General features: G+C 37.4%; 1 protein-coding gene across 3 annotated transcripts in view; it reads right to left on the minus strand.

Annotated features, from left to right (window-relative positions):
• LOC125245494 (RAB3A interacting protein (rabin3)) overlaps positions 1-14,510 on the minus strand; it is a 45,408-nt gene that overhangs the window by 10,189 nt on the left and 20,709 nt on the right. For 2 of the 3 annotated variants that reach the window (XM_048156077.1, XM_048156078.1), the window contains exons 5-8: positions 12,946-13,041; positions 7,434-7,511; positions 4,927-5,130; positions 65-193 (exon numbers count right to left, since the gene is read on the minus strand). In XM_048156077.1, the coding sequence (XP_048012034.1) occupies positions 65-193; positions 4,927-5,130; positions 7,434-7,511; positions 12,946-13,041 (507 nt within the window). The remainder of the gene's footprint in view (positions 1-64; positions 194-4,926; positions 5,131-7,433; positions 7,512-12,945; positions 13,042-14,510) is intronic. The other variant, XM_048156079.1, reaches the window with a different exon arrangement.

The following is a 14,510-nucleotide window of genomic DNA, read 5'->3' on the forward strand; positions in this document are numbered from 1 at the left end:
TAATGTCCATAAAATAAAAACAGTAGAAGGAGGTGCTCATAAGCCCTGCAGAAGGATGACATACCTCGCTTTTAGAAAACGTCAGACATGGGTAGATGTCTTCTCTGTAAATGCGCTCGAGGAAGGAGCAACTTCTCTCCAGGTTCGGCTCCTCTTTCCACGCTTTGAACTCGGTGAAGAGCAATGAATCCACCTAGCAAATGCCAAAAACACACATATACTATTTAATAGCCACAATTATAACAACTTTTATAGTCCATTTCAGAACCCTGGATAAGAAGAAGGTGATCAGCGAACTTTGAAGTAAGTTTCAGACTGTTCTTCACACAGCTGTAGTATACTGTGTAGCTTCAGTCACGCTTGACTTTCATTATATGGAAAACAATGCCAGTGTGTAATATTTAAATATCTTCTTTTGTGTTCCTCAAAACAAAGTAAGTCATACAGAGGTACATTTCCCAAAGCACTGTTAGCCAATGATGAACGCAAGTTCTGTCAATGATTTGATGTTTCCCGAAACCATAGTTCCAGTGAACATTAGCAAACAACTCTGCAAAGTTGAACTACAGCTCTCAACCTGTGGTTAGAAGTTTGATAATATGATGTGGACTTAAATGATATCATGGCAAAATGTAAACTATATTATCAATCAGCAATATATTAAAAATTGGATATATAGTACCTCCAAATTTGCCAGTATACTTTCAAGTAAAGCAATATATAATATACAGCAAATCTCAACTTCTTGATAGTTTATTTCATTGCAAAGTATAACTATATTATCACCCAGCCCTTTATATAAAACTGGATATATAAATATGTCCAACTTTCTTCGCATACATACAGTATATATGTGTAGGGGGATTTATAATATATACTGTAACTTGACTTCAGTCGACTTGACTTTTCCTGATTCAACCCAATAGCATGTAAAAACTGTTCGGCATGCTATGGTGTAACCCCTTCTCAAAAACTTTAGTCTTAAAATTAAAATTTCAGTTGGGTTTCAGATCATAAAATAAAACAGTCTGACCTCCTTAACTATCTAATGACCTGTTACTCTCTGTCGATTCAGGGAATTGTGCTGTTCTAGTCTTTCTTGATCTTACCACAACCTTTGACACTATACATCATGGAATTAGTTTTTCTGTAGAATTGGGAAATGACTCTTCTTCTGCTCTCAATTGTGGGGTTCCTCAAGGCTCTATTCTAAGTCTCAACTTGTTTTCCCTATATGTGTTACTCTCATACATTTTATTTGTCAAAAACACAATGTTGCTTATTGTAATGGTGACGACACAGCTATTATCTTCCTTTAAAGGTCAATGGTAGTTCTGCATTAACGTCATTGCTGGATTGTTTGAGTGACATCAAAAGATAGATAGCTGTAAATTTTCTTCAAATTGAAGCTAAAACTGAATCAATGTTTGGACCTATCATTTCAACCATACATATAACTAATAATCTAGGCACCCTCATATCTAATTGACATAATCAAGCAATGAATCTTGGTGTGATTCAGAACTAACATTGTTTTTTAAGTAACTGAACTCTGTGGTTAAAGCTGTTCCCAACTGAGGGCCATTGCAAAAAATTAAGCTTTTCCTGTCTTTCAACGATCTTAAAATCGATTTATATATGCATTTATTTAATCAAGACTGGATTCTTGCAGTTCTTTGTATTTGGGGCTTCCTCATGCATCACAGAATCATCTTCTGTTAGCAGCAGCTAGGTTTCTGAGGATCAGGAAACAGGTTAGTGTTTCTCTAGTGTTGGCATCCCTTCATTTTAGAGTCTTTTTTTGTCTTGAAAGAGATAAACTGTATTGCCAAAAGTAGGGCTGGGCGATATGACCAAAATCTTATATCACAATATGAGTACTTTTATATCATGATAACGATATATATCACAATATAGTTATTTTTGCTTTAAAAATATCATCAATCATCATATTTCAATATTACAGACAAGGCAGTCAAAATAGACCTACATGAAAAAACTTCAAGCACTAGAAAATGTATAATCAAAGGTATAAAAAAATAATGCATATTCTTTACTGTGTAAATTAAATATACATTTATTCTTCTTAAAGTTACAAAAGCAAGCAGTGAGAGATTTTCTGTCTTTTTTGTTGTTTGATTAGCATTAATAATGACAGCAGGTAAATTTGGATGCTGTCCCTTTAAAGGCAGGAACACACCAAGCTGACGCCGACGAACTAGTGGAGATGAAAGCAGACTGCGGGGTTGGCTCACGTCGGCAGCGTCTGTATCTAAAGTTGGCCTGACACACCAAACCAACGCTAGACAGCCGACGGCCAAGTAGCACGTCAGTTCTTCGCCTGCCTGAGATGAAATGCCTTTCTGAACCAGCAGGTGGCAGTAGCTGAACAGACAATCAGAATGATCAGATGGCCTGACAGACCGACGAGCTCCGACGTGATTCAACATTTCGAATGAGCCGAAAAAAAGCTGACGAGGACCAACTTCAGCCGACGGTGCGGAACACACTGAGAAAACTTAGTCGGCCGACGAACAAAAACTGCCAGACATCCGACCGTCGGCTTGGTGTGTTCCTGCCTTAAGACTGACTGCACCGATCCATTAACTCGAGCCTTGTATTTCTCAACTGTACCTTCACTTAAGACATAAATGGCTCTGTTTGCAAATACATGGTCACTTTGGCACATAGGTATGTGTATTTATCCGTTCAAGCCCAATTAGGCATCAAAAAGCACTCAGTTCAGTCCTCACGCGCTCTATGAGCAGCGGCTTCATGTCGCACGTCAACGGTCTCTTCAGAGAGCCACTTGTTTAAAACCACTTCTTTTTTTCGTGACTGCGCAGCATAGCAACCTCACGTGAGCGTAACCTTGACAGAGATGATAGTCCAAAAATCTCTACCAGTTGACAAATTTCAACCGGCTAATCATGTCTACCAGTATATCACACCCACCGCTACTTATTGTGCTTAATACACTTTAACACTGAGCAAGTCTCTAATTCGCGATCACCTTCTAGGAGAGGCAGGTTTCATGCGCGCACTTTGGCAGTGTGCCAGTCAGCACGAGTGCTGCACCAAGTTCCTTTTCAGGATATATTGCGCTTATAACTCTTTTAACATCAAGCACGTCCCGCTCTTTATATTCTCGTTCATGCATTTCATCACTCTAAAGTGTCAATAGTACAATATATTTACATACTACGATATAGCAAAATCTCTAACGATAGACATTTTATTTCATGGTAACGATATATATCGTCATATCGCACAGCCCTAGCCAAAAGTATAGGAACACCCCTCCAAATCATTGAATTCAGATGTTCCAATCACTTCCATGGCCACAGGTGTAAAATCAAGCACCTAGGCATGCAGACTGCTTCTACAAACATTTGTTCCACATTCGTGGTACCAGGATAGGTTGTCACCTGTGCAATAAGTCCATTTGTGAAATTTCCTCACTACTAAATATTCCACGGTCAACTGTTAGTGCTATCATAACAAAGTGGAAGCAATTGGGAAGAATAGCAACTTAGCCATGATGTGGTAGGCCACGTAAAATCACAGAGCATGCTGAGGCGCACAGTGCCCAGAAGTCGCTGATTTCTCCAGAGTCAATAGCTACAGATCTCTAAACTTTGTATGGTCTTCAGATTAGCTCAAGAACAGTGCGTAGAGAGCTTCATGGAATGGGTTTCCATGGCCGAGCAGTTGCATCCAAGCCTTACATCACCAAGTGCAATGCAAAGCGTCGGATGCAGTGGTATAAAGCACACTGTCACTGGACTCTAGAGCAGTGGAGACGTGTTCTCTGGAGTGACAAATCACTCTTCTCTGTCTGGCAATCCGATGGACAAGTCTGGGTTTGGCGGTTGCCAGAGGAACGGTACTTGCCTGACTGCATTGTGCCAAGTGTAATGTTTGGTGGAGGGGGATTATGGTGTGGGGTTGTTTTTCAGGGGTTGGGCTTGAACCCTTTGTTCCATTGAAATGAACTCTTAATGCTTCAGCATACCAAGACATTTTGGACAATTTCATGCTCCCAACTTTGTGGGAACAGTTTGGGGATGGCCCCTTCCTGTTCAAACATGACTGTGCACCAGTGCACAAAGCAAGGTCCATAAAGACATGGATGAGCAAGTTTGGTGTGGAGGAACTTGACTGGCCTGTACAGAGTCCTGACCTCAACCCGATAGAACACCTTTGGGATAAATTAGAGCGGAGACTGCGAGCCAGGCCTTCTCGCCAACATCACTGCCTGACCTCACAAATGTGCTTCTAGAAGAATGGTCAAAAATTCCCATAAAACACACTCCTAAACCTTGTGGAAAGCCTTCCCAGAAGAGTTGAGGCTGTTATAGCTGCAAAGGGTGGGCCAACTCCATATTAAACCCTACGGATTAAGAATGTGATGTCATTAAAGTTCATGTGCACGTAAGGGCAGGCGTCCCATAACTTTTGGCAATATAGTGTAGTTCACCCAACAATGCACCCTCATGGCATCCAAACCAGTAAGACTTTTGTTCATCTTCAAAACACAAATGAAGATATTTGAATGAAACCTGAAAGATTTCTGTCCCTCCATTCCACCCAAACTTTGATGCTGCAGAAAGTTCAGAAAAATATCGTTAAAGTAATCCACATGAAATTTATTTTTTATAAAATGTGCTAAAGAAATAAAAGTTAATGACAATGTAATTAAGCATAATTTATTAATTCATAAATTGGACAGTATGTTTGGTTTAGTGTGCAGTCAGAAATATTGGAAATATTCTCATGAGATTCATCTACAAATCAACTCAACGGGTAAAAATACATACTGAAGTCATCATGGTTGACATGAAACAAACCCCAGGGGTATATAGGAAATGTCTCTGGATGCGAGAGTGTTCCTACACACACAAACGTACACAAGCAGATACAAACCTCTTTACACTCGCGTACAATGGGCTGCGTTACCGCAACCTCCTGCTGGCTGCCCAACATGGCGCTGCTCGTGCTCTTGTTGCGAGCGTGGCCTTTCTTAAAGGGGGCTTTGGGTCCGGGGGGCATTTCCATACAGGGGGACGTGGGAGAGGTTGACAGGACCAGAGTCTTCAGAGCAGCCACCTCAGCCTGCAGAACATCGATCTGAACCCAGGGGAAAGAGAAGGACTTGTTATATTAGATTTTTGTCTTTCCTACCTTGATAGCCATTGAATTTTTCCTAGTGGATTGTTTCTATCTTTGATTTTGCTCATGTCATTTCTGTCATATTAAAAAAGGCACCTCAGCTTTATTTACTCACCAAAGCATCATTTCACTCTCATTTGGTACGACAAGTGTTCATTTTGAACCCTGATGAGAGCATCTATAATGGTTATGATCAGTTATATCCTGTTTTAGTTTCATTTTCACTCTGTTTGATCGTTTTCCGTTTTCCTGTTACCTAGTTAGTTTTCCTGACTGTTCCTGTTCTACTCATTATCTCCCTGCCTTTATATACCATTTTTTCTTTCTTTAGTTCTTTGTCTGATCTCAACAATGTATACGTGTTTGTTTTATTACTCTTGCCATCTCCTGTGTTTTCATTTTGGATTTATTAAAGACTGTGTTTTTGTTAATAGTACTGCACTGTGCGCTTCATCAATGACATAAACCCTGACAGTGTCACAGTGTGCAGATGTGTACATATGGGTTTTACACATGGTTCATCTAGTCATATTTATAATTTTATTTCAAACTCAAGTGTTTCCAAATGTGAAGATGATTTTGCACTTAATCATTGGATGTGTGTCATGATAAATTCAATGTAATTTAATTTTTAAAGAATGTAAATCACTCAATTATCAAACGATTGAAAGTTTTTGTCATGTTTCCAGTCCAAATATCTAAAAATTCTTAAATCAAGAAGCATTTTCTAGACTATTCTAGATTATTTTGCTTGTTTTAAGCAAAAACTCACTTAATTTTGACTTATTTTTTCTGAAAACAAGACAATAATTTTTAATGTCTAGAAAATGATTCTTGATTTAAGAATTTTTAGATATTTGGACTGGAAATAAGACAAAAAAATCTAAGTAAGAGAAGCATTGTCTGCAGTGAAAAAACAGACATGACTATATGACCAATGTAATATACAAGGTTTTGGGGTTAAATTTACAGCAATAATAGCTATATTGCAAAATATAGTGTTACTGTCAAATATTTGACTGACTCTTAAAATCAGAGTGATATTAGATTTTGGTCATAAGACCCACCTTTAAAGCTGCCGTAGGTAACTTTTGTAAAAAAATATTTTTTACATATTTGTTAAACCTGACATTATGTCCTGACAGTAGAATATGAGACAGATAATCTGTGAAAAAATCAAGCTCCTCTAGCTACTCCCAGTGGTCCTATTGCCATTTGCAGAAATACACCGCTCCCGGTAAGAAACAACCAATCAGAGCCAGGAGGAGTGTCTTAGCAGTGTCAATCAATCAAGCTCGCGTGCGCGCTGATCACACTCCTGTCATGCACAGTGTACAGGCGTCAAATTCAAGAATACCGGTGTGCCGCAACTTTGCTTATGGCGAAATAAAACGATGTTATATGCAAAGGACCACCCTGAAATCTACAAGAAACCATGCCATACATAATTTGTCAGTCCTGTTTTGAAATTATCTTAGTTGTGTAGTTCTTAAAAAATTAAACAAATCAAGCAGGGATACTTACTTGTCAAGCAGAAATGTGGCTGACTCTGCATCGGTTTTTAATCCGTTCAGGACACGTAGCTCCCTCCACCTCGGAAAAGCCGCTCCGATATTTACCCTCGTTTTATTTCGGGCTCTATCTAATTCTTTCTTTTTGGCTTTTTTATCATCGTCATCTGTCTTTTTCCGTTTACCCGTCTTTATTTTATGAGCAGGTGCCACTCGAGGAATTGGCAGTTTGGATTGTTTTTCCGCCATAAGCAAAGCTGCGGCACACCGGTAATCTTGAAGCCTGTATGCGCTGGCGCTGTGCATGAGAGGGGTGAGATCAGCGTGCACGCGAGCTTGATTGATTGACACTGCTAAGACACTCCTCCTGGCTCTGATTGGTTGTTTCTTACCGGGAGCTGTGTATTTCTGCAAATGGCAATAGGACCACTGGCAGGAGCCAGAGGAGCTTGATTTTTTCACAGATTATCTGTCTCATATTCTACTGTCAGGACATAATGTCAGGTTTAACAAATATGTAAAAAAAAATTTTTTACAAAAGTTACCTACAGCAGCTTTAATGCTAGTGAAAATTTATTGATAGCCTTTTTTTTAATTTTTGCAGTGGTGACAGTGACCAATTTTAACAGTTTAGCGAGATGTTGATTTGCTTTGTTTCTTAGTTTTAATGCATTCTCTCATTTAGCTCTTTGATTTGTTGTCATATAGAAAGTGCTGTCTTGACATTTGAGTCATATCAGCATAACTCACCTTTCCCAGCGCTTCCTTCAGCTGTTTTTCCGCAGTGGCCTGCTTCAGGTTTGCCTCGTGTACCATCTTATGAGCCTCCTGTTGAGAATGTCAAAGATCAGATCAACGTCAAACTCAAACTCGTCTGTGAAAAACCTACACCAAGAGACACCTCTACTACAACAGACCAGATCAGAGGCAGCTCACAGAGCAGCGCTAGAGGACGAGGACACTCAAGGACTTTGACTAACAGAAAAAAAAAAAAAAAAAAAGGAAAACAGAAAGAAAGACATAAAAAAAGGAAAAGTATGAAGAAAGTATGAAATGAGGAGAGGAAGTGAGACTTTAGAACAGGTTACCTAATCACTCAGCACATCTGTATTCATACGGTATAAAGATCTACAGTACTGTAGGTATGTCATATGTTGACCCTGTCCACATAATTAGAGGAACTTCAGTTAAAGTATTTGGAGTTGGACAATTCAGTAAGATTCTTAAAGTCCCCCTGTGGTGAAAATCAAGTTTTTAATGTTGTTTATGTGTCTATGTGGTGTTTTTAATATGCTTTAAAGGATTAGTTCACTTTCAAATAAAATTTTCCTGATAATTTACTCACCCCCATGTCATCCAAGATGTTCATGTCTTTCTTTCTTCAGTCGAAAAGAAATTAAGAAAACATTCCAGGATTATTCTCCTTATAGTGGACTTCAATGGGCACCAAACGGTTGAAGGTCAAAATTACAGTTTCAGTACAGCTTCAAAGGGCTTTAAATGATACCAGACGAGGAATAATGGTCTTTTCTAGCAAAACGATCAGTCATTTTCCAAAAAAAAAATCTATATGCTTTATATAAACAAATGATCGCCTTCTAAGTGGTTCCACCAAAACCACACTTTCGTATTCTTCAAAAAGCTTACGCTGTATGTCCTACGCCTTCCCTATTCTACTTCCGGAATGAATGCAGCGCCAGTTACATTAATTATGTAAGTTGAATAGGGAAGGCGTAGGACATACAGCGTAAGCTTTTTGAAGAATACGGAAGGCGGAATGGGGGAACCACTTGCAAGGCGATCATTTGTGTTTATAAAGCATATACAGTTGCATTTTTTTTTAGAAAATGACTGATTGTTTCACTAGATAAGACCCTTATTCCTTGTCTGGTATCGTTTAAAGCCCTTTGAAGCTGCACTGAAACTGTAATTTTGACCTTCAACCATTTAGAGGCCATTGAAGTCCATTATAAGGAGAAAAATCCTGGAATGTTTTCATCAAAAACCTTAATTTCTTTTCAACTGAAGAAAGAAGGACAATAACATCTTGGATGACATGGGGGTGAGGAAATTATCAGGAAAATTTTATTTGAAAGTGAACTAATCCTTTAAGACAAACAATTTGAGTATTTTCTATTAAAACTGCAGTGAAAAAAAAAACTCAAAGTCTCGAACCCGCAGTTTGAAATCGTTGGTATCTGTGACGTCACAAACTACCTTGTAATCAATCACGTCAACGTGCCGGCAGGCTTTAGCATATAATTAACCATGAGTGCTCTGAAGCAGGACAGTTTCAAGAAGCCATCCCAGTAGATTTTTCTGTTGATATAAAAAATTGGGTAGATTTAGCAATATAGCGGGTGTTTGATGGATATCACGATGTTATGATGAACTATATGCCTTTCTCCACTGATGTTCTAAGGTGTTCAAAGTGTTTCTAAGGATACTGATTGTTAGAAGGCAGCTGTCTGACTCGCAAACGGGAACATGGTTTGTGTAACATTAGCAACACATTATTAGCAGCTGTTTGACAATGTAGTCAAGCAAAAGGCTAATCATATTAATTACCATCATGTGTCCAACGTTATAAAAAGCGATACCTTTGTGCAGCGTTTACCTCAATAAGTTGACCGAGTGGATCCCTGAGCTCGTGCGAGTTTAAGGAGGTGGGGCTAATTAACATATTCATAGATCCATAATAAATGAAACAAGGGTGTAGGGTTACATTCAAGCTTTTTTTTCCACAGGATTTTTTTTTTTTTTAAGTGTCATTTAGTGATCAAAGATGAGTTTTAAGGGATAAAATTATTGACTACAGGGGGACTTTAAATAACTTAAGGCTGGGTATTGACACAGGTTTTAAAATTTGATTTGATTCCGATTCACAAGTTCTCAATTCATTTGATTGTGATCTCGAGTCCATACAAATTCATTTTGAAATTAAAAAAAGAAAAAAGAATTTATGATAAATATACATGTTTATAATTGAGTTTGTTCATTCACTGGGTTGGAACCTCAAATGAAACTCAACTGTGCTTTATTCTGCAGATTATATAACTCTGAATGACACAATAGCTTGTTCGGTTGAACTTAAGTTTTGTTGTATAAACAGCTAAAGCATTGTGAACTGGACTAACGTCTGCCATACTCTAGTTTTAATGGCACTCTAAAAGCAAATGATGCAATAAAACATGTTGCAATAGTTTCAGTCAGATAACGATCTTAATATAAATTTCTGGGTTTGTTACGAAAGCTTGTCAAGAAGTAGAAACTGATGAAAGATTTGATGTGAACTGCTTTACAACCCTTACAGCACACATAAAGTCGCAGAGGCGTATTCAGTGGGTGCGGTTTTATAGACGATGTAATTTATGGGGCTAGTGCTATACTAGACTTTGGTCATTTGCTTATTTTAAGATGTTTATCATTTGTACACAAATATGTCGCCTTTGGCTGCCTTAGTTGGGGACACTTAATATTCAGCAATATTACTGACTTGTCAGTACTGACACTATTAGTACTGAGCTGGACGATGACATCACTGTTATAGATGAATTGAATGCATTACATTATTGAACTTTACACAGTCATTGAACAGAAGTGATTTCAGCTGAACAATGACACTATTGTCTTTTTAGAGCTGCTTTTACGGCAGAATTGAACTTTGTTTGCAGCATTTAATTATTATTTTCTTATTCATTGCGGTAAAGCGGCTTTGATACAATCTGTATTGTATAAAGCACTATATAAATAAAGGTGAATTGACCTGACACTTTAAAATGGGCAATATATTAAATTACATATTGGTATTATATATGGCCCTGTTTACGCCTGGTATTAAGATGCGTTTTGGTTGATTGGATCACAAGTGGATGATGCTAAATACAGGTGTAAACGGGGGCTAAAATTTTTTGAGCTTGTCCATTTTTAACCACTTCCATTCAACACATTCGACTGGATTGCCTTGGTAGTGTAGATGCTCATGTAATCGAATGTGTTCAAACAGCCACATAAGTCCACCTACTGACATAATGTGTAAACATTATGGGAAGCATGCTAGCCAGATGGGATTTCAACTTTGTCAGCTAAACAGACAAGTTTGGTTTGAAGATAAAAATTGTGCCAAGCACAATGTTATCTCACCATTCCTGATTTCTAACATGCATTTACCACGTTTGAGGTGGTCTTACAGCTATCAGAGCAGAAACGAAAGCTTATGTACGTTTTTCCATCGTAGAGTAAGCTTATTTCATCCATTAGATTGAAAGATCTGAAAAACCCATACATTTACCCGCCCATAGATCCTCCCCTCGAAGAAATCAGGACAGAAGTGGTTGATAGTGGACAAAAGAGACAGATTAAAATACCAGGTGTAAATAAGAATGTGTCTCCCTCATCTACTTGTGATCTGATCGAGCAAAACGCATCTTAATACAAGGTGTAAACTGGGCCTATATATATCAGAATGGCAACAGATTTAGGATAACATGAATTCTGTTTTTTCAGAGTTTAAAACTCTGATCAACACTCAAAATGTTCACAAAATGTTTCATGTGACAATAATAATGTAATAAGAACTTTTAATAAATATACACTCCCAGTCAAAAATTTGGGGTAAGATCAATTTGAAAGAAATTAATACGTTTATTTAGCAAAGATGCAATAAATTGATCAAAAGTGACTTATGTTATAAGATTTCTATTTCAAACAAATGCTGTTATTTAATTATTTAAATTAATAATGATAAATGTTTCTTGAGCAGCAAATCATCATATTTGAATGATTTCTGAAGGATCATGTGACACTGAAGACTAGGTAAAAAATATTGATTTCTCGATTTTAATCGATTCTCATTTTTAGGAACCGATATCGATTCTTAAATTCCAAGAACCGATTAGTCTAGTCTGTTTTCAGTTGATGAATGAGCAGAATATGTAGCGCCTCCCATCCAATGAATCGCAATAATCTTTGTGCTTTGTTACTTTTGATATGAAGCAAAGTCTCAGATGTCAAATGACGTCCATCTTATTATGAGATTAAAAAAATAAATACTGTTTTGGCGCTGTTTAATGTGACGTGACAGATCGCTTTAGCGCCTTAAAGAGAAGCGGCATGTGAACATCCTCTCCTCCGCTTTAATACCAGTTACAGCGCGAAATAAACATGCATGAACATCTGAAGGTATGTTAAAATATACAGTACAACTTATCGAAATCGGTATCATGTCTCGTGTAATCGCTCAATCAGTGTTTCAACCTCGGAAAGACGTCAATAAAACAGCTAGTAAACAATGTCACATAACATCACATTTACCTCAGAAAAACATATTCAGTGACCATAAACTCATTAGTCAGCTAAGAAAAATGTATTCTAGAAAGCAGCATTCTGATAAATATAGCTATGCACCATTACATATTCATTGTAATTTTTAATGTTCTTAAATATTTGATGCATGTTTGAATAAATCAGTTAAGACAGCCGCGATTTAAATGTTTATATTTCAAAAAAACGAATTGGAGTAGAAATATGATTATGTAATTCTAAACTTTATTTATAATAAAAACATCATTGAGTGTAATTTAAGTGTTTGTATATAAATAAGGTTAACCTTCAATATTATTATAGTACCAACTGACTCCCATGTGTAGTTTACAGCGTTAGATTCGATTCATTTTTTTTTCCTCTAGAAAATTTGCCATGTACTGTAACTGAAATACTACATCCAAAATAACTGATATCGAATCGAATCGAAATCGTAATCGAATCGTGAAAATTGTGTCAATACCCAGCCCTACTGAAGACTGGAGTAATGATGCTGGAAAATCAGCTTTGATCACAGGAATACATTTCAAAATATATTATAATAAAAACACAGCTATTTTAAATGTAATAATATTTCACAATATTAATGTTTTTACTGTATTTTCGACCAAATAAATGGAGTCTTGGTGAGCAGAAGAGACTTCTTTCAAAATTATTAACACAAACTTTTGAACGGTAGTGCACATTTAGGTATATCACAATATATTGTTAAATAGGTGCCTATAAATGGAAATGATTAAATGGGAATTTTCCTATATAAATATATATAGTGTGGACAGAGTGTGATACACAGATGTGCCATCAACAACTGTTTTATGTTTGTCTTGAATCGTTTGTCTATTTGAGTTGACCCATCACAGTGCTGAATGTTCAGAGTAACTCGAGACGGTCAAGTGCTCACAGACACACACAGATCTGCTCCGTCATTTGGCAAACAAACCTCAAAAAGGCTAGCAGTGAGTTCCTCCAGCTCCTGCCCCAGCTGGTCTCTCACTTTAGAAAGCCTCTCACACTCCTCGTCTTTTAACTTAAGCTCCTTCAGACACATGCAATGACATGAACAGAACACACAAATGAAAAACAGAACAAAAAAACAGGGAATGTATGGCTCATTCTCTCATTTAGCCCATGGCATCAATGTAAAATGGTGGATGATTCAGCACACACACACACTAAAGTATTCCTTACAAACAAAAAAGTACTGTTGGAAAATACGGTAAATGTGCAGGGGTTTTTTGAGCAACATTTTACTGACAGTAGCAGATTTAGATATAGTGATATAGAAATAATTATAAACTAAATTCAAATAATAATCTGAAATAACAGCTAATTCAAAATTCTCTGTACAGACCTCAAGCGTTAGAGACAAGTAGAAGGTTTATTTGAATGGCATCCCGGATTGCATCGGAGGATTATATGTTTGTTCGGAGCATTTCGTTTTGCAAATGATGCACAGTGTAATGGAGAGATCGCAAAGAAACTTTTGTTGAAAGATGAAGCAGCCAGCTTGAATCTGAAAGCAGCTGTTGCGACCATAGTACTGTTGAGCTCCTCAACACAGCTTGTAATATCACTTGCATAACAATACATGGATCTGTTCACATTCAGTGCATTTATGCGAACAGTGCAGCAATATTTCAAAAGGAATGAAGCTCACTGTAACTCACAATCCAGAAGTGCCCAATACTGCTCCTTGAGAAACACTGTCCCACAAAGTTTAGCTCCAATCCCAATTAAATTGACCTGAATCAACTAATAAAATTCTTCAGAATCACTAGAAACTTCTAGGCAGGTGTGTTGGAGGTAAACCTGAAAAAAGGCCCTCCAGGAGCAGGATTGGACACCCTTGACTTAAAGGGATAGTTCATCCAAAAATGAAAATTCTGTCATCATTTACTCACCCTCAAGTTGTTCCAAACCTGTATGAATTTCTTTCTTCTGCTGAACACAAAGGAAGCTATTTTAAAGGATAGGGGTAACCAAACAGTTGATCGGCCCCATTGACTTCCATAGTATGGAAGAAGAAAAAAAAAAAAAAAAAAAAAAAAAAAAATCAGCCTACGTCAACTGTCTGGTTACCAACATTCTTTAAAGGTGCAATCGAACGCTTTTTTACAAGATGTAATATAAGTCTAAGGTGTCCCCTGAATGTGTCTGTGAAGTTTCAGCTCAAAATACCCCATAGTTTTTTTTAATTAATTTTTTTAACTGCCTATTTTGGGGCATAATTAGAAATGCGCCGATTCAGGCTGCGGCCCCTTTAATTGCTTGCGCTCTCCGCCCCCTCCCGAGCTCTCGACTCTATCATTGCATAAACAAAGTTCACACAGCTAATATAACCCTCAAAATGCATCTTTACAAAGTGTTCGTCATGCATGTTGCATGCATACATCGGATTATGTGAGTATTGTATTTATTTGGATGTTTACATTTGATTCTGAATGAGTTTGAGGCTGTGATCCGTGGCTAACGCGCTAATGCTACACTGTTGGAGAGATTTATAAA

This window comes from Megalobrama amblycephala, linkage group LG14, assembly GCF_018812025.1.
Source record: "Megalobrama amblycephala isolate DHTTF-2021 linkage group LG14, ASM1881202v1, whole genome shotgun sequence".
In the NCBI taxonomy this organism is placed as follows: Eukaryota; Metazoa; Chordata; class Actinopteri; order Cypriniformes; family Xenocyprididae; genus Megalobrama; species Megalobrama amblycephala.